This window comes from Microcebus murinus, chromosome 12 (assembly GCF_040939455.1).
Source record: "Microcebus murinus isolate Inina chromosome 12, M.murinus_Inina_mat1.0, whole genome shotgun sequence".
Taxonomy (NCBI): Eukaryota; Metazoa; Chordata; class Mammalia; order Primates; family Cheirogaleidae; genus Microcebus; species Microcebus murinus.
Genome location: NC_134115.1, coordinates 88,563,872 through 88,589,358, shown reverse-complemented (window position 1 = coordinate 88,589,358; position 25,487 = coordinate 88,563,872). Strand labels below are relative to the sequence as shown.

At 54.8% G+C, this 25,487-nt stretch overlaps 1 protein-coding gene across 1 annotated transcript in view; it reads right to left on the bottom strand.

The window, feature by feature from the left end:
• Nucleotides 1-24,301, bottom strand: part of HMCN2 (hemicentin 2) — a 140,917-nt gene extending 116,616 nt beyond the window's left edge. The window contains exons 1-4 of the mRNA XM_012754522.3: nucleotides 24,052-24,301; nucleotides 9,794-9,864; nucleotides 8,539-8,697; nucleotides 7,328-7,450 (exon numbers count right to left, since the gene is read on the bottom strand). Coding sequence (XP_012609976.3) covers nucleotides 7,328-7,450; nucleotides 8,539-8,697; nucleotides 9,794-9,864; nucleotides 24,052-24,301 — 603 coding nt within the window. The remainder of the gene's footprint in view (nucleotides 1-7,327; nucleotides 7,451-8,538; nucleotides 8,698-9,793; nucleotides 9,865-24,051) is intronic.
• Between the last annotated feature and the right edge of the window lie 1,186 nt (nucleotides 24,302-25,487).

The window sequence follows — 25,487 nt, the reverse complement described above, 5'->3', positions numbered from 1 at the left end:
TGCTGCAAAGACTCCGAGTGTCTTCCCAACCCACAGAAGCGAGGAATTAGTGGATCGACTTTTCCCAGTGTTGAGAAATCTTAAATCCTTGGTTCCTATAACTGTTTGTCCACTCTAAAATCTCATTTTTTGGATAGTACCACTGAGAATCAGATCAAAGGTAAGGCCCCCAGCCTAGAATACCATAATACCCCTTAGGTACATGTTTAGGGTTTGAGTTTAGGGAGCTCTCAAGCTTCCTGGGAAGATGCCCCCCAGGGCGTGCAAGGACCCCATGCTAACAGCCCTGGATCTAGTCTAAGACAGCATCTCACTGGGTACAGGATTATTGAGTTTCTCTAAGTCCATACCACGGCCTTCAAGACTCAAGGCCCCAGCCACCTGTCCAAGCTGGCCCCAGCCACCTGTCCAAGCTGGCCCAGGGTCCCTGTGCCATGACTCTCCCCATGCCTGCCACGCTGGCCCCATGCCTCGCCTGAACACACGTGCCGCTCTCCCTGCAGGAGTGCCCTGTCCCTCAGCAGCCACCTCCTGGCCGCTCTTCCCCTCCCAGCCGGAACAGGCCCCTCCAGTCCCAAACAGGTTCTGTTCCTTGGTACACCCTACTTAGCAGCAACGTGCACCCCAGTTATTCACACTCGTTGGCCCCAAGCCTCTCTTCCCTATTGGCCTGGAGCTCCGTGGGGCGGAGACCCTGTGCTGTGGCCACGCGTGTCTCAGCCCTGGGCTCACTGGCCGGCACAGAGAGGGCGCTCGGGAGGCGCTCGGTGACTGAGTCCAGAAGGACACAGGCCTCCTGGACAGGGCCGTCAGGGGCGCTGCGGTCCACCTCCCAGACAGCTCATGCAATCCCCCGCCCCAGCTCACGTCTCCACCCTAGCAAGTCTCGCAGGTTCCAGCAAGGGAGCCAGGGAGGAGGGAGAGGAGAGGGCCCCCACGTTTGGACGTTCTCTTTCCAGGCCAAGTGACCTCAAGGAGTCACTTGTCCTCAAGGACAATTAGGGAAATCTGAATAGGGATTGGATATTAGATGATACTAGGAAACTATTATTAATTTTACTAGATGCTGTTATGGGTTATGTTGAAAACTATCTTTAAAAACAAAAACCACAATGAGTTATCCATGGACGTGGTGTCAAGATTCAGCATAAAGTGCAGAGAGTAGATAAAGTGGGCAGAGCAGCCGAGTTGCCGACGTGTAACAATGTACAAAACAGCGCAAAACACAATGTACCCAGTGTACACATCGGTGCCAGAACCACAGAGAGAAAGGACAACTCTAAGTGAATTCAGAATCCAGTGGCTCAACTATACTTTCTCAGTGGAGACACCCTGAAGACAAAAAGAACTGCAAAAAAACACACGTTAGTTTGTAGTTTTTAAGTTGGCAGAACTATCAGCATTGTGATTTTGAAACTATTTTATGTATCTTGTTGGACAAAGCAAATAAGATGTTCATATTTCCTGAGTTAAGATTTTCTCTTATAAGCAAATGTAAGAGAGCTGCAAGTATAAAATCAAATAAGCTAAGTAAAAGATCTGCTGTGTGACATTTGAATCGGAAATACCCAGTGTAGATAGATCCAAAGCAGTGGTGTCCACAAACGCCAGTATCAATGATCACCACGCATGATCCCAGATTTTGGTTTCTAAATAGCATTCCCACTAAGGTTCCTTGGAGAAGTGGCTAATTCCGGGCCTGGGGAAGGCAGTTTATAAGGTAAGCCTGGGGCAACTGGTTATTCCATAAAGCAAAGAAGCTCTCAAGGACTAATGGGGACACATGAAAAGAACCCAGGAACCAGCTTGAAGGAACTCTCCCTGGAGCCCACAAAAGAACAGTAGTTGTGATCAACTGAAACACACTGAATGATATAATCCACGTGAACCTAACATACTCAAAAAAAGAGAAAGCAAAATTCAAAACAGTAAAACCTCACTTGCCACCACTGAAGGTGACTTCTTAAAGAGAAAGAAGAGTGATTCCATGACTTTTCAATAGGAATTGTACTTCAGAGAAACCAAATCATCCCTTTTGATGCACAAAAGCTCTTCTTCTTGGAAGAATGCCCACTCGTAAATGTGGAAGGGATGATGCACTAGGAAATCATCATTTTGCAGCCCCTGGTGACACAGTCGTTTCAGGCGAGGGTCCTCTGTGGGTGCTAAACCATCAGATGAAAGCTTATGGGGAACTGGACGTGCACACAGAGCCGGAACGTTACCCCACAGACCACTCAAGTCATAAAGGGGAAAACGCGGCCTTCCAGTGCAGAGAGCTGGCTGTCACCACCATAACCCAGGGATCCAACTCATCACCAGCAATAGTAGGACAGTCTGACACTATTTCCTCCCGATGTGATGCAATAGAAAGCACACACAGCACCAACTGTGAAACATTCCTGCCAAAAAGCTAGCCTCCATCGCATCTGGTCTTTAGACCGGCCCAGTTTAGGGGGAAGGCAGGGGATAAAGAAAAAGTTAATGACACCATAAGGAAACAATTGGAAGAATCCAGAACATGGGGACATGGTACAAATGCATGGCTCTTCAGCAAGTTGGTGTCATTAATAAAAAGCAGACTGCTTCAGATTTAAGGGGACCTAACAGACATAACAACCAAGCGAAACGAACGGCACGTGATCCAATCCTGATTGGACAAAGACTGTTATAAAAGAAATTTTGAGGACGATTAGCGAAATCTGAATAGGGATTGGGTATTAGATGATACTAGGAAACTATTATTAATTTTACTAGATGATATTATGGGTTGTGTTGAAAACTATCTTTAAAAACAAAAACCACAATGAGTTATTCATGGACATGGTGTCAAGATTCAGCATAAAGTGTAGATAAAGTGGGCAGAGCAGCAGTGTTGCCGACAGCTGAACCTAGTTGGCAGGCACATTCTTTTTAGTCTTCTATATCTTTGAATTTTTTTATAGTAATTTTTAATGCATAAGTCCTCTAAAAGTGACAAGTACGCCATGACACCAAGAAGCACCTGAGCAAGCGCAGTGGGTACACCGTTGCTTGCCGACTCCCGTCAACTGGAGATAGCTTCCTGGAAAGCAGTTGGAAGAAGAAACACGAAGCCACACCCAGCCTCAATTAGCAAACGCTCTGCAATCGATTAGCGATGGGCTTAGAAAGCCATGTCTTGCATGCCATCGCCCCCACCGGCGTCCTCGCTCTGAATCATCACCCTTCAGTTCTGCCCACCACGCGATCTTCCACGGCGCAAGGGGAAAAAGGGAATTGCAAGAATTAGGAAATGGACATGTTTTGTTCAGGCTGAGCTAGAACACATGTGCCCAGAAGTTCCCAGCTAGATTTCAGCTCTCCCAGGATGAGAATTCTGTGTTCTGAAAACTCATCTGTCTTTTATACTTGGAGCTGCTTCATTCTGTTTTGCCTAGCTCTCTAAGTAACACGTCTCGTGAAAAGGTCCCACCTGTCTTGGCTGAGGAATGGGGACAAGGTTCTTCGTCCATGTGGGGGTGGACCAAGGACAGCAGCCAGGAATCTCAGCTGCAGATGCGGACAGAAGCTGGGGGTGTGAAAGGCAGATCTCCCGGCTGCAGAAAAGCAGCTCTGTGACCACCGTCCTTGCCCCCAGGGCCAGCCCTTTTCAGGGGCAGGAGGGACCTGTCAGTGAGCAAAGCTGCCAGGAACTGGTGGCATCACCAGTCGACAATTACCCAGGCAAGTCACACCTGCTACTGTGTTGCAACTGCCGTTACAAGTGCCTGCCAGGGTGTTCTGGTGGAGGGAAGATGCCCAGTGCTTCAGGCTACCGAACCCGGAGAGGGCTGGGACACAGGACGGGACATCAGTGACCCCGCCAGGAGGCGGCCTGCCCTGGGGGCCTGGCCTGTAAGCTCGCCCCACTTGGGAGGGGGCGCTGGCCCCGTTGCCCACGGCCAGGCCTTCTAGACCCAGTGGTGCCCCCAGGGCTCTGGGGCAGAATCCAGGGAGCCTTCTGAGCAGAGAGGCTTCGTGAAACAAGCTCAGAGTTTACTTGGTGATGGCAATGGCTTCCAGATGTTAGCGGGGCCGGGGGGCAGGGGGCCAGCGATGCGATAGGGCTCATCTCCTTGTCACTGATGGGGAAGGAACAAGAAATCTGGCGCTGCTACCCTGGCCAAATGGCTGCTGCTCGGCCCTTCGCAGCAGATAAATCAGGTCGAGGCCCCGCCCAGGACACTCGACAGCTGGGGCAGCGGAGGAAGCTGGGAGGGGAGGCCAGGAGGCTGGATGGGCCTCAGATGAGAACACGGAGGCCCTGGTCAGGAGGCTGGGTGGGGGTGACGGAGACAGGGCCCTCCCCGGTCCGGGGGTTCTGCCCCTGCTTGCTGGGCACCCCTGGCACCGCCCCAGGCCGTACGATTCTGAGAGCCTTTTCCCGATAGAGCGCCCACTCTCCAGGGGGCTTGGATGGGGCGGGGGCGCTCCGGGCCTCACCCCAAAACACGGAGGGCCGGCATTCCGCCATCGCGGACTCCCACCGAGCACTCCCCGTGCCGTTTCCTCTCACCCCAGCTACCGTCTCACGAGGCGCGGCTCTCGTTAACCCAGCTGCGCACAAGGGCACGGTGGCCTGGAGAGGCTCAGTGCTGTGCTCACGGCCACGCCGCAGGTGGGCGGCAGAGCTGCGCGGCGGGCAAGGCCGGGCACCGTGCTCCAGAGTCCAAGCCATGTCCACACCGCGGCACTGCCTCCCGGGGAAGGGCCTGGGATGAGGTCATCTCTGGGGCCGTCCTGATCCCCTAATCAGAACCACCGGGACAGAACCTCCCTCCCCTGCACTGTCTTGGCGGGGGCGCCTTCCCCTTGCTGTTGCGCAGGACTGGAGAACCTGCCACTTGTTCCTGCGGGCGCTGGGCATGGGAGGGTTCCCAGCCCCCAGGACGGGCCATGCTGGGCTGTGTGTCGTGTGTGCTGGGGGGTCGGGGAGCAGAGGAGGGCAGGACGCCCAGCGACTCCTGGGAAAAAGACGGAGGGGCCTTCCCAGGCCCAGGGAAGGGCGGGACGGTGGGGTTTGTCCAGCTCCGCTGCCCTGCCCTCCAGCCCGCCACTGTGCTGGCACAGGGGGTCCTCGGACCTATCTAAGTCTTAATAAAAAATGCACGCCTCTCAGACAGGCTCAAGGGGCCACACTGCCGACCTCTGACGCAGTCCCCTGTCTGTCTAAGGATGGTAAAAGCTCCAAATTTCCCCTACAGGGAGGGGATGCTCATCTTCCTTTAGTTACCCTAGAATCCCAAGGGGGGTCCTGGTACCAGTGAGGCCACCAACACAACTGGAAAAAGCTAATGCTCCAAAGCGGTGGGACCTCAGCTTGACTGACTGCCGCCTCCAAACGAGCACCCAGAGCTGCACCTGGCACCTAGCAGGTGCTAAATACATCATGGGAGAGAGAGTGCGGGACGTCTCTCATGCCACACTGGACGCACTCTGAAGAGGTAAAAGGATTAACGACACATGGGGACTTTGGCAACTTCCGAGGAGTTCTCCCAGCCGGACCCCCTGGCTCAGGCAAAGGCACTATTCATCTCTTCCGGGAGGACAACCACAGCTCTGGCTGCCCCAGCCACCCTCGCAGGCCTGCCCGATGTCTGGGCACACATGGAAGGGGCCGGGTCCAAGGCATTGGGCTAAGGAACAGCAGAGCTCCACAACCAGGAAGGAGAGGGGTCCAGCCCCGCCCAGAGGCAGCCTGCTCTGGCCGTCGGTGGTCTCACCGAGTCAGACACACGCTGGCTGGCTGAGACCCCCACGGCAGAAAGCCGGGCGCCACAGCCAGGAGCAGGGGATTTGCAGGGGAGAGACTCAGGAAGCCCCTCCCCCCGCTGCCCTGCACGGCTGCCCTGCGCCTGACTCGCCCCGGCAGGAGCCCAGTTCCCATGTAACTGCCCAGACAGTCCTCCCCAAAGCAAGAGCCAAGCCACCCCTCCACCCTGACATGCCGCCCACCTTGCTTGGGTGGCTCAGTGCCAGGGTAGGCTGACATGCCAAGAAATGAAGCCTAATGTGTCGCAGAGAACCATAAACGCCATCTGTCAACAGGGAGCAAGGCATGCGAATCTAAACGCGGCCCCGGGCACAGTTTTCTTCAGTCCCATAAACACATAACACACGAAGTCCTCCGCCGGAGGAGACACTGGCCTCAGAGACACCGCCTCGCACTCCTTCCTCTTCCCAGGGCCTCGGGCCTGCGGGGCCCCGTGCCTATCCATCGCCAGCTGTCTCCCCAGCACCCGCTGCGTGCTGGGAAAGGCATAGCCTGGTGACATCCGATAATCACGATTACAAGATTTCAGTGACGCACAGCAGTGCAGGGAGCTGGGAGAGGGCGTGGAAGGAGACGCGTCCCGACAGCCAGGACGGAGGAGCCGGGGAAGAGGGGCCGAGGAACGAGCTGCATGAGCCAAGGCCCCGAGGTGGGGACGTCGGGGAAACGGCAGAGGCCAGCAGGGCAGGGAGTGGAAGGTGAGGCGAGAGCAGTGAGCTCACAAAGGCAGGGGTGAGATTAGGATCTGGACACCCTCTGGGGCAGGCAGGGAGGGACCTGCTGGCCAGGCTCACTGCAGGGGGACGCAGTGGGCAGCCGCAGCCTGCTCACACAGGCTCAAGGTCAACTGGCTCAAGCCGCTCCCCGGCTCTGCTCAGTGGCTTAACCACGACAGCTTGGAATCCGCCAAGCTGGGAGTGTTTACACCATGGAAACGGGCGTCCTTGTGCTCCCAAGATGGTGTGAATCATTTACCCCTCGCCCTGCTGCTGGGAGGGCATGTGTGGGCAGGGGGTGGGGGGTGGGCGAGCCCGGAGGGAGGGAGGGCAGACTCTAGGTCCAGAAGCGAGCCCAGGGACAGACACTCGGTTAGCACTGGGCCCTGAGCGAACCCAGATCGGGCATCTCGGGCCCCAGCCAGCAGCCACCCACCCCCCCCACCCCGCCCAGCGGCACACCAGGCCCTCGGCCCCTGCGCTCCCACCCACCTGGTGCCCCGGCTGGGAGAATCTCAGAAGAAACCCCACACCCACACTCCTGCCAAACATCCTGCCACCCTGGACCACCCCAGGGTGCTGCTTCAAGCCTCAGTCTCTTTACCTGAAAAATTTTGCCTGGAAACCCCAGCCCCTGCCGTTGGGGTGGTGGGAGGGTTTGGCAAGATGGCGGCGTAATCTGGGGCACAGCCCTTCCTGCGCCTGCCGCAGTGAGCACTCAGTGCTGCTCGGCTACGACTGCCACTCCACCCCTGGCGAGGCCACCTGGAGGGGCAGGATGGTCGCTGCCCCCACCGTGCCTGGAAAATGGGCTCACCTCTGTCACTTGCTGTTTGTCCAGGTGGAACACTTGCCCAGAGCTGGTGGCAGCGATTTCCTCATAGGCCAGGTAGCCAGGATGGGTGCGGTCACCACAGTCCCCCGTCAGCACGAAGACCACCTGGAAGACGGACACGAAGCCTGGCTCTCCCTGCCCTGGCACCTACGTCAGGTGTGAGTGGCAGGGCCCCAGCCAGGGTGGAGCGACTGGGGCGAGTCCGTTCCTCTCTCAGCTCAGGTGACATCTCCAGAGTGGGAATAAGAAGGGTGCCCGTCTCACAGGGATGAGGGACACAGGGCCAGGAACACGGTAGGTGCTCAATAATCAACAACAAAGAAGAGCAGGGAAGTCAACTCATCTCGGAGCAGCCCCTGGAGGCTGCAAAGTTGGAAGAGCCTTTCAGAACCCGAATATGTTCTCTGCAGAGAGGCCATCGCGCCCTGAGGTCTTGCCCGAGATGCCGAGGAGCCGGCCTTTCTCCTTCCCCACTCACGCTCCTCCCCAGCCCTCGCCCCAAGAAGAGCCCCGGCGCGTCCTCCAGGCCCCAAGACGACAGGGAGGGCACAGGGACGCGAGCAGCAGACACCAGGAGCAGAGGCACACCAGGAGGAAGACGGCTGGCCAGGGTGCTGTGGTCTTTGTCAGGAACGAACCCCACCTGGCCGGGCACGGTGGCTCACGCTGTAATCCTAGCACTCTGGGAAGCTGAGGCGGGTGGATCGCTCAAGGTCAGGAGTTCAAAACCAGCCTGAGTGAGACCCCCCCCCCCCGCCTCTACTAAAAATAGAAAGAAACTAATTGAGCAACTAAAAATATATATGCAAAAAGTTAACCGGGCATGGTGGCGCATGCCTACTTGGGAGGCTGAGGCAGGAGGATCGCCTGAGCCAAACTGAGGAGTTTGAGGTTGCTGTGAGCTAGGCTGATGCCACGGCACTCACTCTAGCCTGGGCAACAAAGTGAGACTCTGTCTCAAAAAAAAAAAAAAAAGGAATGAGCCCCACCTGGCCGGGCCCGGGGCATGAGAACACACCTGGAACTCCCCGGGTGCCGCGTGCCTGCGAGGCTGGGCCCCGGCTCCTCTCTGCAGGTTGCTGAGGGGGAGACTGCTGAGGGGGAGACTGCTGAGGGGGAGACTGCTGAGGGGGAGACTCCAGCGTCCTCAGCCCCGAGTGGCGGCCGCTCCAGCCCCGCGGCGGCCCACTCACCTGCGACTGTTTCAGCTGCAGCAGCCGCAGCACCTCCTCCCTTCTGTGATGGTCCTTGGCGCGGGCGTCCGTGAAGACGTAGATGAAGGAGCCGGGGTTGGCGACCTCCACAGCGGCCTTGATGGCGCCCACGCTCATCTCGGGGCAGTCGCCGCCCCCCTGAGGGCAGGGGCTTGTCAGCGGAGGCCTCCCTCCTGCTCCAGACGGGACCGCCCAGGGACACACCCGAACCCAGCGGGAGTGGGGAGCCACCTCGAACTGCCTCTGCCCACCCAGGGGCAGGCCATGGCCCAGCCACCCCTTCCTGGAGACACAGTGTAGCGTCCCACCTGCTTTAACTGCGGACAAGCGGCACATTCGTTCGCTTGCCCATGGGAGAGCGACGTGGGCGCACCCCGCAGAATCTACATGGGAGGCAGAGGCTGGACCAATAAGCCCAACACAAGTACTTAACTGCCACCCTGGCGAGTGCTACAAGTGGGGAGGGCGGGAGGGAGCATGGGACCCTCTAGTGACAGTGAGGAGACCGTCAGCCCCGCTTAAAGGAGAGCAGGCGGCCAGGGGGAGGCAGAGGTGGGCTGGGCGCGAGACCGCCACACGAGAGCTCTCTGCTGGAAGGACGCACACGCCCGTCCCACCGGGGTTGGTCCAGCCACCGCAGCAGCAGGACTGGCAGGGGGTGGCTTTTCCACAAGTCACCTAGCTAGGGCTTACTGAGCTGCCTGTGTGTTCTGGGCCTGTTTGGGCCCTGGGGGACCTGGCAGTGAACCAGACTGATATGTGGGGTCCTCTGCCTTTTAGGGAGCTGGAAGTCTCGGTGGGCAGGTGGAAGAGCAGGTGCTGGGCCAGGGTGCTCACGGTGGCAGTGGAGTCCCCATGGCCACGGGGCATCTGACCCAGCCTCAGGGCATCGGGCCCAGTTTTGGGGTCTGACCTGACCACCCTCACACTCTCCCCCAGGCCCCACACCCTCACCTGGGGATTGGAACTGCCTCCTTCTACCATTCATTCCTTAAATACCAAGTACCTACTGTGTGCCAGGCCCAGGCCCAGGCGCTGAATGAGTGGGAAACCAGTAAGTACAATCTCCAGCGCCCTTGAGCCTCAAGGGCTCAGGCCACAGGCAGCGCTGAGAGCAGGTCGTGGTGGGGGAGGAAGCCGCCATCATGGCCCTGGTGGGGCACAGACTTTGCTCTCTGGCCTGGCCTGGGGGGAACAGTGGAGTGTAGGGGCGGGGCAGGGCGGGGCGGCCCACCTGCACGTAGAGTTCTCTCAGCTCCCTCTGAAACACCACCGGGTCTGCCGTGAGGGTCACCGGGCCAATATCTGCAGAGGAGAGAGAGGCCCAGATGGGCTGGGACCCGCAGCTGCACAGCCTGGCAAGTGGAGGCTGATTCCGACAGGCCCAGAGCTCCAGGGGGCACAGGGCTGAGCGGAGGCAGTTCCCGACCTTGTGACCAAGACCCTGAGATCCCCCCACTCTGCCACCCCACCCCCACTCTCGGTGGGAAATTCTGGGAAGACGAAGAAACAGAAAAGCAAAAACAAATAATCCGTTTTGGGACACAGCAACTATCCAACACCCACCGAGCAGAGCAGCAAGAGCAAGGCCTTCCAGAAGCGCCGCCTACACACACGCGCATTTAGAAAAAGCGGCAAGAAACGTCACAGAGACGGGTGACACTCCACGTCGGCCGGGGCGTGGCGCAGCTGGGGCTTTCCCTCACTCTGGGGGGAACACAAAATGGTTCGGCCCCTTTGGAAGACAATGGAAGTTTCCAAAGAGTGAAGCCGGCCCCTACCACACGACCCAGCCGTTCTCCTCCTAGTGTCCACCCAGGAGAAGCGAAAACACATGTGCACACAGAGACCCGTCCCCGCGAGTTGCAGCAGTCGTGCTCACGATGGGCCCGAACTGGGGACAGGCCAAACGCCCGTCCCCTGGCAAACGGACAGACCGCCGTGGCCCAGTCCTGCGATCTGTTCCCCTCGGCAACACAGAAGAGCACACACTACACGGTTCCATTTATAGGAAGATCTGGAACAGCCAGAATTAATCTAAGGTGAAGAAAACCAGAACCGAGGCTGCCGGGGGAGTCGGACGGGAGGAGACAGGAATGTTTTATGTTGGGATAGGAGTGTGGGCCCCTCGGGGCATCGTTTGTCAAAAGTATACAGCTAAGATCTGTGCGTGTAAATTCACCTCTTGAAAAAAGAACTATCACTAACGACCATCGTGGAGGGGTGAGGGTGGGAGGGGGTTGGATGAAATAGGGATGACAGGATCTGTATATTGACGGACGCTGGGTGCCTACATGGAGATCCATCACGCTCTTCCACTCACTTTGTATGTATCTGAAATGTTCCCTAATAAAAAGTCTTTTTTGTTTTTTCAGATAGCAGTCAGGGACAGCCCCGGCCAACACGGAACAGCACTACCGCAGCCGAGAGCAGGGCTAGAATTCCAAGGAGCCGTGCGGCCGCGTGCACACAGGGATTTTGCAAGGTCGTGCCGACATCAGATTTATCAGGATACTATTTCATTTGAATCCTTGCTAAACCCTAATAATGGACTATTTTTAGTTCAGGAATTCAAATTCCAGTCACCCTAAAAAAAAACCCATACTTTAGTCGGCAGACCTCAGCTCTTCTTAGACAGGGAGGCCCGTGGGACTACCCGCATCCCCCACAAGTACCAAGGAAGAGAGAGCCGCCCCGGCGGCCCCAGAGCCCCTGCCCCTCCGTCCTCGCCCGTCCCCCGCTCCTCTGCACTCTGCAGTGACTGGCTCCGCCCGACCACGGCAGCAGAGCCCTGGCTGGATAGCGGCCAGATCCCATCGGAATCCTGCCTTCGTCCTCCCCGGCTCTGGGGCCTCTCCGAGCTCACTGCACCGCCTCAAACCTCAATTTCCTCGCCTGTTAAACGAGGCATAAAACAGCATCCTCTCTCCTGACCAAGAACCATCGCTGCGAGACCTCCGTGAGGCCGGGCAGGGGGACACCCAGCACGCAGCTCAGCACGCAGCCCGGCGCAGGGCAAAGGCCCGGCACTGCCCCGCCGATGGGGACCGCGCCGTGGGCCAGGCACCAGCAGGTGGTCTCGGGCGGTGCAAAGACAACTGTGCTTCAATATGAGGTCCTCACATTCTAGTTTGTCTGGGAAGAGCAACAGTTTTACTCAATGTTGGTTATTTCTTTGTTAGGTAATCATACATGTTTCATTATTTTAAAAATTAATGCAACATTAATGATACTGACATTTATTAATACTAAGCACTCACTAAGCACAAGGCCGTGTGCCGAGATGCTTCCTGTGTGTTAGCCCACTGGATTCTCCCTGGCACCTAGCAGGTCTAAGTCTTACCCACATTTTACAGAGGACAAAACAAAAGCCCAGAGAGGGTAAGTAACTTCCTTAATGCCACACAGCCAAGAAGTGGCAAGGCTGAGATATGAGTCCAGGTCTGGACAACTTCAGAACCTGAGCTCTTCCTGACTACTGCTCCCTGGGGATTTTACGTAGAAATTCCTAACATGCTGAAAACAGGAAGGAGGGGCAGAGTTACCTGTATTTCTACCAAACAGTTATTTTCATTTTTGTATATAACCTTCAAAATTTGCATTCATATATGTAAGTGTATAGATATTACCTTACAAAATGTTTTAGCCCTTTGCACTCACTTGCTTTTATCTCATTATCCACTCGACATTATCCACACTCGACATCCGAGTGCAAAGGGTTAAGCAGAATTTTTATCAAATTATAAATAACACACTATTTCTAACCTGAATCTTTTCACTGAACAGCATAGTGTGAGCACCTTTCCCAAAGGTGAAATACTCAGCCCAACATCACTTTTAATAGCTACAGAGTATTTCCTTTGTACAGATGTCTAGTGATGGCCTTACCCAATCCCATAGTTTGTTTCCATTTACAATGTACCCGCAACTTTAGGCACCAGTTCAGGTATTTCCTAAGAAGACATTCCCGAGTCAATGTCAAAGGCGACGGTAAAGGCTCTGGGTGCAAATCCAGTAACCTTGCAACTGTCCTCCCGTCTCCAGACTTTGTTGCCTCCGGCCTGCCCAACCTGCCCCGGCCGGGGGACCCCCACCCACGCGGGGTTTGGCACACAGCACCCGCTCAGGAACCCCCGGCTTCCATCCACCACCTGCAAACCGAACGCAGCCCCCGAGGGGCCCAGGTCTGGGTCTGGCCAGCTCTGGCCTCCCCCGTGATGACCCCTCATTGCTGGGGTGACCGCAGCCTCCCCTGCTCGCCGCAACGTGAGGAAAAGCCGGCACAGTGAGTCGCCGTGAGTAAAACGCGGCAAAACGGTCTGCGAGCTTCCTCCCAGCAGGGCTGAAGGGTGCTCTCCTTTTCATGGAAGGACGATAATAATAGAAGAGGGTTGATTTTTTTCACAGTTCTACTTGGCAAGGTCACATATTGGCCACCTCTGTTTTGTTGATGTTTTCATTTCTTTTATTCAATAATTTTACTGGATTGAGAAACCCACAGTCTGGGCGGCCCCGCGGCTGAGGCTGGGGCGGTTGCCAGACCCGCCGTGTGATGGCAGCCCGTCACCCGGGACGCCGCGCTCTGGGACAGAGGCAGGGGTGTGGGGAGACCTCGTCCCACAGCAAGGCCGGGCCTCCCCAGGCAGCGGCCTTCTCACGCCCCCAGGACTCAGCCAGCGCGTGCCGAGCGCCAGGGACTGTGTGGCTAGTGCGAGTCCTGGGACAGTCCAGGAGCCAGCAAGGACGCCTGGGGCCGCAGAGCCCTTGACCTTGAGGTTGGCCTCTGTATCCACGTCTATTGCTGCTGTAACAAATGACTATAAACTGAGGGCCTTAAAACAACACACATGTATTTACGGAGGTCAGAAGTCCTAAAATCAAGGTGTCAGCTGGGCTGTGTTCCTCCTACCTTCTAGGGGAGACTCCCCCGCCTCACCTTTTCCAGTTCCTACGAGCTGCCTCCAGCCCTGGGACCGCGGCCCCTCCTCCATCTTCAGAGCCAGCGGCATAGGATCTTTGAAGCAATCAATCTCTCTGCTTCTATCATCGGATCCCCTTCTCTGACTCTGGCCTTCCTGCCTCCCTCTTTCAAGGCCCGCTGTGATCACACTGGGCCCACCTGGGTAATCCCAGCTACTCCCCCCCCATGCAAAGCCCCTTTTGCTTGTCAGGTGACATATTTGCAGGCTCTGCACATTGGGACGTGGGCGTCTTTGGGAGCCATTATTCCGCCTCCCACAGCCTCCCCCATCCTGTCTCCTACAAGAGCTGACTTGGGGAAAAATCCATTTGGCTACAAACTTAGGTGCCAAACATAACAAGGCTGAGCAAGAAGAGATCTTATTAAAGATGGGGAAATTTCACGCCTGTAATCCTAGCTCTTGGGAGGCCGAGGCGGGCGGATTGCTCAAGGTCAGGAGTTCAAAAACAGCCTGAGCAAGAGTGAGACCCCGTCTCTACTATAAATAGAAAGAAATTAATTGGCCAACTGATATATATATAAAAAAAATTAGCCGGGCATGGTGGCGCATGCCTGTAGTCCCAGCTACCCGGGAGGCTGAGGCAGAAGGATCACTCGAGCCCAGGAGTTTGAGGTTGCTGTGAGCTAGGCTGACGCCACGGCACTCACTCTAGCCTGGGCAACAAAGCGAGACTCTGTCTCAAAAAAAAAAAAAAAAAGATGGGGAAATTGAGGCCCGAAGAGCAGAGAGCCCCCCAGGCCGGCTGGGAAGATGTGGTGCAGGGGCTGGTCGGATGCCTCGTCCAGGCAGTGACACCGTCTCTCGTGCACCAGGCTTCACTCCAAGCCCAGGGCCTGGCACAGGGGGAGTGTTTAAACACTGACCAAATATCGTTCGAATGGGTGAGTGAATGAATGTACCAGTGAGTTCCATTCTGCTAGAGCAGCTCCCAGCCAGGACACAAGTGCCATGTATCTTCACATCCTGTGCCCGCCCAACGCCAGGCACACGGCTGACACTCAGCAAGTGCTGCACACAGGCCCGCCCGGGCCCCAGGCCCCTTGCCACGGCAGGCTGCTGCCCCCGCCCAGAGAAACAGATCCAGGATAGGCAGGGAACCGGACGTGATTATCTGGGGCACGTGGAGATGCTGGCCATGCCCAGGAGGCCTGGTCAGGTGCACAAAGGTGTCCATGGTTCCTATAGAGAGAGGGGGCAGGGCCCAGCAAGGACTGAAGCCAAGAGCTTTTTAAATGTCAGCCCAGGTTCTGAACAAAGAAGGTTCTAGGGAGAGTGCAGACTCACACAGCTGCACCCATGCACACAGTCTACTGATGTCTTTGCTTTCTCTGAACGGATGATCCCCAAACCTGCCCTGGGAGCTGCTGCCGGCTTGTGCCATCGTCGATGCCAAGAAGGGACAGGGGGTACAGAGGCTTTCTCCCTGCCCGTCTTCCTTGCTGCCCACCTGCCGGCTATCCACCAGCCTCTCCAGGCAGTGAGACGGAGATGGGTGCCTTCTTGTGGTTAATTAAAGCTGGTCCACGGCTCCATTTGTCATTCCTGGGACCTGCCAGGGGTCCTCAAACTTTCTAAACAGGGGGCCAGTTCACTGTCCCTCAGACCATCAGAGGGCCGTGGGAGAGCGCGGCGCACATTCCACACATGCGCACTGTGGGCCCGGGACGAGTCGGCTGCTAAGCAGGACAGGCAGCGGCGGCAAAAGCACCCGACGGGCCGGCCGGATAACTGTCCTCGGCGGGCTGCATGTGGCCCGAGGGCCGTAGTTTGAGGACCCCTGTGCTACACCATCATGGCTCACCAGCCTGAAGGCCCTCAGGGACAGGGAGCTCTCAGCGGGGTGGGCGTTTCAAGACCCATCTTCCACCAGGATGGAGAGTGAAGTGCCAGGACCAGAAGGGTCAGAGCGGACAGGACACTTGGCTTCTCCTCACGGGAGCTCACCCACGAAAGGGGTCGCCTGAGCCCCTCTCTGTCTCCCTTTCACCCTGTGCGGGCAGAGCTGGCCCTGGGCAAAAGCCCCAAGCGCCGCGCCCTGACACGCTGCCCTTCCTAGCACTGAGGTGACCCGCTGCTGTCGGGTTGGCGGTGGTGACGATGGTGGCGGTGTTGATAAGGATGGCGGTCGGGCGGTGATGCCAATAACTGCTTCTAGCATCGAGCGCTTGTCGTTTTACAGGCGTTAGCTCAGTTCTGTGAACGTCTCGCTGTTACAGCTGAAGACGCCCTTGGTGAGGGTCACACAATGAGTAAGTGGTAGTCAGTGTCCACACTGGTGTCCTGGGGCTGCTGTGACAAAGCACCACAGACTGGGCGCGTGGCTTCAACCACAGAAATGCTTTCTGTCACGGGTCAAGGGGCTAGAAGCTCAGGATCAAGGCGTGTCCGCGTGCCGCCTCCGAGGGCTCTAAGGGAGAGTTTGCTCCTGGCGACGCGGGCAGTTCTTGGTGCCCCTTGGCTCACAGGCACGCCGCTGAGATCTGTGCCTCCCTCCCTCGGCCTTCTCCCCACGGGCCGAGTCTGCGCTTCTTCTCATAGGGACACCGGGCATATGGCACTAAGGGCCCACCCTACTCCGGTATGACCTCATCTTGACTTAGCTGATTCTGCCTAAGACGACCCTGTCTCCAAATAAGGTCTTACTCTGCGACCCTTATAAGGACATGAATTTTGGAGGGACGCCACTCCATTTAGTGCAATGGCCGAAATCCAAGTTTGGCTCCAAAGCCTGTGCCCCTTGCCCCTGGCCGTACTGCCTCCCAGAACAGTGATGGTGACGGTGGTGATGGTGGTTACCATTGTTATACCGCTTACTAAGCACGATTTTGTTCCAAACGTTTGACATACATTTGCTCATGAAAGCCTGACAGCAACCTATGAAGTCTACTAGTTTCTGTTCTTATTTTATAGATGAGAAGATCGAGGCCCGGGGAGGTAAGTGACCTGCCCGAGGAACTGCAACCAGGAAGCAGCCGAAATGGGACTCCAGCCTGGGTCGAGCTGACCCCGGATGCAAGCTGTCCACCAGCCGTGAGGCTGCAGATACTCAGCTCTTTCCCCGGTCCCATGTCCTGCTCATGGAGGCGGGGGGGGGGGGGGAGGTTCGTGACTGGGGTGGGCACTCGCTGAACAGCTGGGCAGATGTGGCGTGCAGTCCCTCCGTGCAGGGCCCGCCAGTGCAGGGATGATCAAACCCGTGACCTGGGCTCCACTCGAGCCGTCCTCCAGCATATGAGCCCCAGAAGCCTGGCCTGGAACCATCTCTCCATAGGCGGTTTTTTCCACTTGGCAACAGAATAGGAGGGTGTGGGGCCAGGCCCCAGACTCTCTCGGACATGTGAGGAGCGGGATGGCCCAGCCCCTCGCCCAGCCCCGAGTGTTCCAGAGAGACGGCCAAGGCCGCAGCCAGGCCTGGAGTCCAGTCTCGGGAAGATCTCACGTCAAGGTTGAGGACTCTGCCCGGGGCCTGCATGTCCCTTGCTCCTTCTCTCTCGAAGCGGGGCTCAAATCTTGGAGCCAACTCTGGCCACTCAATGCCCCCTCCTCCAGCTGCAGGGACCCCAGGCAAGGTCCCACAGCCTGCCACCACCGTAGTCAAACTGCCTCCCTCTCTGGGGCCCAGCTGTGCTGCCTCTAAAAGGCAGAGGTTGGAGAAAGTGACAACTAGCCTGCTAGAATGTCCACAGTTCCTGAGCCCAAGTCTGGGTTAACTTGATTCCCTTGAAGACACCCTAAAAGGACAGACATGATGGGACAGAACCCATCCGGCTGGGCTGAGGGTGCCAGGGCAAGCTGGCCCTCTGCCTGGCGCAGGGAGCTCCCTCTAGGATCACACATGGAGTAAGTGGGCAATGGCTGCATCGGACCCCTCGGGACGAGACCAGCTCATGCTGTGAAGACCGACCTAGCTCGCCAGCCCCCAGGCCCCTTCAGGGGACCCCCCACCCTCAGACCATTGCGTCCTTACCCTCTGGTCCTCGGGCCCTGGGCATCCCAGGCCGCCCCGCCCCTAACACTGCTCCCTGCGGAGATCCGTGCCTGGAAAGCCCCTCAACCAGATGCTCCTGGCCAGCCAGCAGCACCCCGGGAATGACAGGGACGTGTCTGATCCAGCTCACACCTCACGGGCCGCTCGGACCCCCCAGCCTCCAAGGAGAGAGGCGCCCAGGGCCAGGCTAAGGGGGTAGACTTTACCCTGAGCGAGAGAGGACTGATCATTTCTGTTTCTCAGTGAGAGGCTGGTTAATAGCAGTGCCACTCAGGGTGACAACAGAACACACACACACACCCCAGACCCTACAGGCGGAGTCCAAGCTGCCCAGGCAACTCTGTGTCCTGAACGCATTTGCTCTGCTTGTGTGCACGCTCGCCCCTCCCCGACTAAAACCGCCTCCTCCCTTCAGAGAGAGCAGACGCCCGGAGCCCCGGGACGCGCAGGGCAGAGACCCCAGAAGACTGTGGAGTCACCGACAACCAGGCAAATGCCAGTTAAAATGGGCCACCATTTCTCACCTGTCAAATCAGCAAAAAGGGACACAGTGATGTCCCCGATGTTAGCAAGGGTGTGGGGAAAACACAGTCTCATACTCTGTTGGCAGAGGGGCAAAATGGTATAGCGGTTTTGCGGGGCAGTTCGGTGGCATCCATCAAAATCAAAAAGGCTCATACTACTTTAACAAAGCAATTTTATTTCCGGGAACCTATCCTACAGATATATTTGCAAGTGTGTGTGTGCTTATTGTAAACAGACTGAAACAATCTATTCTCTGCAGTAGAGGGGATGGTCGGATAAATTAAGGCAATTCCTCCAATGACATCTCCTGCAGTCATTAAAAACAATGGGAGAATCTCTATTTTCTGACATGGAAAGACATCTATGACAATATGTGGGGGGAAAAAACAAGTTACAAAACACTTTAGACTATAATTTTTTTGTTTTTTTTAAGGCCAGGTTCAAATGTAGATAGACTATAATTTTTAAAAGTAGGTATGTATATGTATGCAAGTGAATGAATACACACACACAAACACACACACACACACACACACAGGCCTGGAAGGACAGCAAAAAACTAAAATTGTTTGCGTTAAGAGTAGTATTATCAGAATATTTGCAAGATGTATTAATTTTGCAATTTTTTAACTAAACAGATTATTAACCAAAACAGCTCAGCCCTGATGCCAAAACTTGACAGAGTATAAAGAAAAAACACCACTTACTGATCATACATATGAAATGAAATACAAAACTCCTAAATAAAATACTGGCAACGAGAATCCAGTAGTATATTAAAGAATAATCCATCATGACCAGGCCAGCCTTATGCAAAGAATGCAAAAATAGTTTAAAATTAAGGAATAACATTAATAGGTCAACAGGAGAAAGATCATATAAACATCTCAACAAAAGCCAGAAAGTCACTTGCTAAAATTCAGTACTCATCTCTGTTGGAATTCTTTGTTTTGTTTTTGCTTTTTTTTTTGTTTTGGGGGCTTTTTTCCCTTAGTAAATTAGGAATGAAAGCATCTTCCTTCACTTGACAACGAAAACCTCAAACCAAGAACTAATACCACACAATGAACGGTGTCAAATCCAAAGCAAGACAAGGATGACCACAGCCACCCATGCCTAACATTGTTCTGCAAGTTCGAGCTGGTAAATAAAACAAGACATCTAAAATACATGAAATATTTGGTTGGAAAAGCAGCAACAGCATTATAATTTGGACAGGATGTGTCTGTCAACCTAGAAAACTCAACATGTCACCAAAAAAATTAAAACTAGTTCAAAAAAAAAAAAAACTTCAGTAAAGAAGTTGGAAAGAAAATAGATATATGAAAATGAATCGCTTTCCAACATCCTAGCAATACTCATTTGCAAAAAATGTAATGAAAAAAATATCCTAGGCAAATAGTAACAAAAACCAAAATATTTAGAAATAATCTTTAAAAGAAATGGGTGGAACCTATAAGAAAAAAAAACTATAAATCTTGACTAAAGGAAATAAATATGTGAACAGAGGAAGAAGCGTGCCTGCTAGATGGGAAAAACTGAATGTTTTGAAAATGATAACTCTTCCCCAAAATCAAGACTCATCACGATTCCAAGCAAAATCATGGTAGAAATTTTTTTTTTGGAAGTTGACTAAATTTTGTATATTTCATCTGAAAAACTAAACGCTCAAGAATATTTTGCAGATGAGGAATAAGAATAAAAAGAAGGTGAATACAGTGCTGGCCTAAGTGGCGTCCACAAGGCTCACAGCACGAGAACTGAGCCCTGGTCACTACAGCAGGGTCCCGCAGGCCGCAGCCGAGCCAGTCTGCAGCCACTGCCTGCACACAGGCTGGGAGTGAGCACTCGGGGAAATGGACAGGGGACGGCGAGAGCCGGGTTTGTCACTGCTGGACTGGGAGGTTACAGATAAGCACGGAGGGGGATGTCAGAATGATCCTCGAGGCAATAAACACCAGCATGAACTCATGTTTAGCTTAACACAGCCACAGACGGTTACATACAGAAACAGTTAAAAACACATGGACAGGCACAGGTCCCCTATACAGCATGTGTCTCCTTGCCCTGTCAGCTAAGGGAGGGGCTAGAAACAACAACACCCCTGTAACAGCGAGCACCTTTAGCTCCAGATCCTGGTTTCTAACACCATTTTCCAATCAAAGGAACCAGGGCTGCTTGGGGAGATGGCTAATTCAAGGACCGGAGCGGGAAAGATACAAGATGAGCCTGGAGCATCCAGTAGTGCCAGAGAGTAGGAAAGTACTTTGAAAACCCAAAAAACCAAAAAGCCTACATACTGTACTTTTTGTACTGTCTTGACAATAATTCTGTAAAGCTAAACCTGTTCTAAATTTAGGAGTTTATTAAATTTAAAAAAATAAAAAAGAATATGGGGAAGGATTTGCCCTATTAGTATATATTATAAAGTCATTATAACTAATATAATCTGTTCCTGGCACGAGAATGGTCACACAATGGACCAGAATGGAAAGCCCAGATAAATTCCTAATAGATAAAGTGATTTCAAATAAAGGCAGGGCCCAAATGAATGAAGAAGAAAAGGTTATTTGGCAAATTGCACCTGAACAGTTAAGCATTCCATTCCAGAAGAACTAGACTCTTTTAGACTATGCTCCAATATTTTTTATTTCAAGTTGAAGAATCAAATATGAAGAGAGAAAGACAAAAGAAAAGGAAACAAAATTATAGAAAATATACCAAACTGATTTTTCAATAGGGAAAAAAAAAACCTTTATAAGCATGTAAGTGAAGAAATACAAAGGGAAAAAAAATCAATGGATTTCTCTACATAAACATTTAAAACTTCAGAACATCAAGAACCACAAATAATATTACAAGGCAAACAACCAGGAAAGATACTAATCACATTTAAAAAACCAGTTAATATTATCAACATAAAGCCCTCGTTCCAACTGAGAAGGAAATCACTGAAACCTCCAAAGGAAAAATCGGCAAAGAAACTGACAATTGACAAACGAAGAAACTCACACAAAAAAATCTACTGAACACTCAAACACTGAAGCTCACTGGCAGTTAAAACAAAAAGATATCATTTTCCATCTTTTGAATTAGGAAAACAAAAGTGTTTTGATCCTAATCCCCAGTGTTGGGGCAGCTGCACTGGAATGGCCCCTGACTGCTTCTGGTGGGAGTTTAAGCTCCCAACACACCCTGGGAAACTCCCTCAAGAGTCGCCCACCACTCAGTGTGTTAAAAATGACCTAGGAATTCCACTTCGAGGAACCGAATCCTACAGAAAAACCAATCAAAGAAGCAGACGAAGATTTACACAAAAGTGTTTCTTGCAACATTTTAATAGAGAAAAACGGAAGACAACCTAAAATTTCAGCCAAGTGAACCACTTAGCAAATTTCCAACTTTTCTACTCTGGGAACATACCACTTTTTTCACTTAGAAACTTTAAAAAACACTTTGGAAGCACAGGTCCTGGTTCTCCTCCAAGCATGGACAGTCCAGAACCGCCGCTGTTTGCTCTGCACCCCGTCCTGGGGTTTAGGATAGGGGCTTCCTTTCAGAAAACTCTCCCAGCGTACAGCACTGGGGGCTGGGACAGTCAGCTGAAAGCCCCATTTTTCAAGCTCCTCTTCCACCAAAGGGGGTTCCATTTGCTGATTCAAAAGACACAGCCAAACCCAAACCACAGCTCCAGTCGCTGCTCGGAAGCCTTCAGAGACAGCTCACAGCCATAGAAGGAAATCCAAGTCCTCTGAGTCCTCAGCCCTGCAGTCTCGCCTGCGGCCAACCTCACCCCTCCCCACTTCCCGGCTCTACTCCTCCACACAGCCAGCTCCCACACACACCTGTCCCTGCACGTCAGCCACCCTGGCCACCCTCCGGCCCTCTCCCAGGGAGCTCCGTGCACCCCAGGGAGTGCCCCATCCCTGCTGTGTCCCAGCACCTGGCATCGACCAGGCAAACGGTCAAAACCCAGTCAACATCCACTCGTGTTCTTCAAGCCCTGCTCTGACGCTGCCTGCTCAGGGGGACTTTGCTCAGTGCCCTCCTCTGATGACCGACTGACGGCCAGAAGCTGATACCCGAGCCACCACGTGTCACTTTGTACTCCCTGCCTGGCCTGTCCCCAGCAGGCTGCCAGCTCCTTGGCTCCACACACATTGGGGCCTCAGTGCATGCTGAGTCCTCCCCATGCCTGCACCTGCAATGTCTCCATGGACGATGATTTGCCAAACTGAGCAGGAGGACTGGGCTTTTGTTTCACGGAGGATGGCATGGTGGGCAAAGGCTGGAGAGTGGCATGTCTGCTCAGCGCCCAGCGGGGAGGGCTGGGGTGGAAGGGAGGGCTTCTGAGGCCCGTGGCCAGAGAGGAGGCAACGAGGACAGCCCTCAGGAGCCCCAGTCTGGGCCCCAGAACACAAGTCTGGCTCCAAAAGGTTGCTATCCTGCCCTGCAACTGGCGCCAAGCATTTCCAAGACAAATATGGGTTATGAATCAGGAATTATGTCATCTGGGCAGGTGGCCTTGGGGAAGTCTCACTGGAGTCCTGAGTCTGTCTCTCCAACTGTGAGATAAAGGAGGATCTGATTATCTCTAAGCTCCTTCAATGTGATGTCTTTGGAACCACAAGAACAATCCAGAAAACAGCTGGGGAAGTTGGGGGGTAGAGGGTGACCTGTGTCCTAGCTAAGCCCCAGGACACACTGCATACCCCACCTCCTCACGGCGCCCCAACCTTGTTGCCCCTGACTCCAAGGTGGCAGCTGTCCATTTGATGTTCCCAGAAATCCTTTTCTAGAACCCTGGCTTCCGAGCTTTGAGTCCAGAGCTCTTTAGGGCCCAGAGCTCCCGCAAAGAGAGTGGCCTCCAAGCCCCTAGACAACAACTCAGCCCGCACCACATGGGATTAAGCCTCAACACCGTTGCCCACCTTCTACATACCTGTGATGAAGCTATGATTAATAAATGCGAATTCTCCTAAAGGGGCTTACTAACCAACCTTTGGTCACTGCGTATTTCCCCAGCACAAAAACCCTTTGCAGTACAATTCCGCAAGGAATCTGTCATTTTTTTTTTCTTTTTTGTCTCTGGATAGGGGGTGGTTAGATGGAGAGACTCGATAAAGCAACATGTAACTCAGGATCTAGGTGGTGGGCATACAGGTGTGGGATGTACTTTTCCCCCTACTTAACTGTGTTTGAAAATTTTCATTAAGCAAAAATTTTGGGGGAAAGCCGTCCTGCTACTCCAGGTTAGGAACCTCCACAGTGGGGCCTCCCAGGGACCCTCTCAAGGGCTGAAAGGAAGCCGGACACTGGGGAAGCAGAGGTACGGCCGCAGAGAGGGGGTTCGGGTGGGCCCCGGCAGGTGGAGGCCCCCCCCCCCCCTCAGGGCACAAGGGCGGCGGCTGTTCCCCTCCCCCGCCCCCCACAAGAGATTCAAGGGCAAGACGCAGCAGGGGTGAGTTCGTTCCCCATCTGGGGACCCTATTTTGCTCCAAGGCCTATCTCCGGGGTCTCCAAAGGCCATGCTACAAGTGAATTCTAAGAAGTAACAAAAGTAAAAGCCCTAAAAAGCCCAAGGTGTCCCAGGTCCTGGACATGAGTGCCTTATTTTACTGTCTCAGCAAGTTTCAGAGGCGGTTCTCACCGTTTCATAAATGGGTACAGTAAGGCTCAGGAAGGTGAGGTCACTTGCTGACATCTCACAACCGAGATGTGGCTGCGCCTATGCGCCACTAGCCCTACAGCGCCAACCGGGAAGGCGCGGGAGAGGGGAGAGGGGGCCAGCAGGTTCCCCTGGGGAGGGAAGGGACGGCTACAAGGCCCGCACAAAGTGACCCGGGTCCCCACAGCGTGATTGTGCGGAGAAGGCGCCCGCCCCGCCGCCACGCAGCCAGCGTAAGTCCAGGTGCGCCTGGCGCGCAGTCGCGGGCGGGCGGGCTGGCAGGTGTGCGCGCCGCGCCGGCGCTGGGCGGGGACCGCGGGGGACGCTACCTGGGTCGTGGAAGGGCACCAGCGCGTAGTTGGAGATGGCCTGGCTGTGGCGGCTCAGGCTGCGCTCCAGAATGCGCGAGGCGCCGTCGATCACCTGCATCAGGTCGTCCCACATCGAGCCGGTGACGTCGAAGACGAAGGCCAGGGTGGCGTCCCCCGTGGTGGGGGGCAGCACAGTCCCGGGCGCGCCGGCCACTGCGGCTGCCGCGGAGACTGCCATCAGCAGCCACAGGAGCCGCGCCGGGGGCATCGTGCTGGCTGCGGCGGAGGCGCGGGTGGGTCGGAGCGGCGCGGCCGCGGTGCACCCAGAGGCCGCCGGCTCGCACTGCAGCGCCGAGCCCCGCTCCGTCGGGCCACGGCCAGTGCGCTCGGGACAGGGGCGCCTGGCGGGGTCCCCCTGCTGGGAGCCGGAGGCGGGTCCTAGAGCCCACCCCGCTCAGGGTCACGGCCCGCCTCCTCCACTCCCCCGCCGTGACTCAAACTTTCCCAGCCCCTGCTCGCCAGCCCAGAGCCGAGGTTAGGGGAGGACGCGGGGCGGACGGCAGGAGGGAACTGGGGCCCCGCCAAGGCAGCAAGGGATGGGGATGCGCGGAGGACACCTGCGCCTCCCGCCGACAGCGCGCCCGACTGCGGGGGCGGGGGCAGGGGCGGGAGGGGGACGAGATGGCCCATACGCGCCCCTCCCCTGCCTGGCCGACCCAAGTGGGCCCTCGTTTTGCAGCTTTGCCCACCTGGTCCCTCAGTGACTCCCCTAAACACACACCCTCTGCAACACCTTTTCTTTCTGCAGGGCTCTGCGGTTCCCAGTTGTTACAAGTATGACTGCTGCTATTAACCCTAAGTCAAGCACTTAACGTGTGTTAAGCATTTTTGCAGTTATTTCCTTGAATGCACGCTGCAACTCTGGGGGGAAACTAACACTAAACCCATTTTACAGATGCGCAAACTGAGGCTCCTGAGGCTCAGGGATGTGAAGCCATTTGCCCAAGGTCACTCAGCTTTCAAGTAGCAAAGACAGGATTAGAAGCCAGATCTAGAAAGACTCCAAAACCCCTGAGTTCTGCTGCCTCCTTTATGTTAAAGACATTGTTACGGGTCATCTGGTGACTCCAGAGGAAGGGGGGTACCCCTCTGCTCACCTACCTCCCCAGTGCTGTGGATTACATGTGACGTGGGGCCTGGGGCTGGGTTCAGCCACTCCCTCCTTACAATGCTCCCTCTAACAGTGCTCATGCCGGCCAGGTCAGGCATGGCTGTGTTCTCCTGGCCTGTGTCTGTGCCTGTCTCCCCACTGGCCTATGTGTGTTGAGGGCAGGGCTGTGTTGTGGTCCCCCTAGATCAGCTCCCACTTCCCTACCCAGTCCTTGGCACATGGTGGGGACTCACTAAATGTTGCCTGAATAAATAAACAAATGACAGCTTTTGTGGGCATGCCT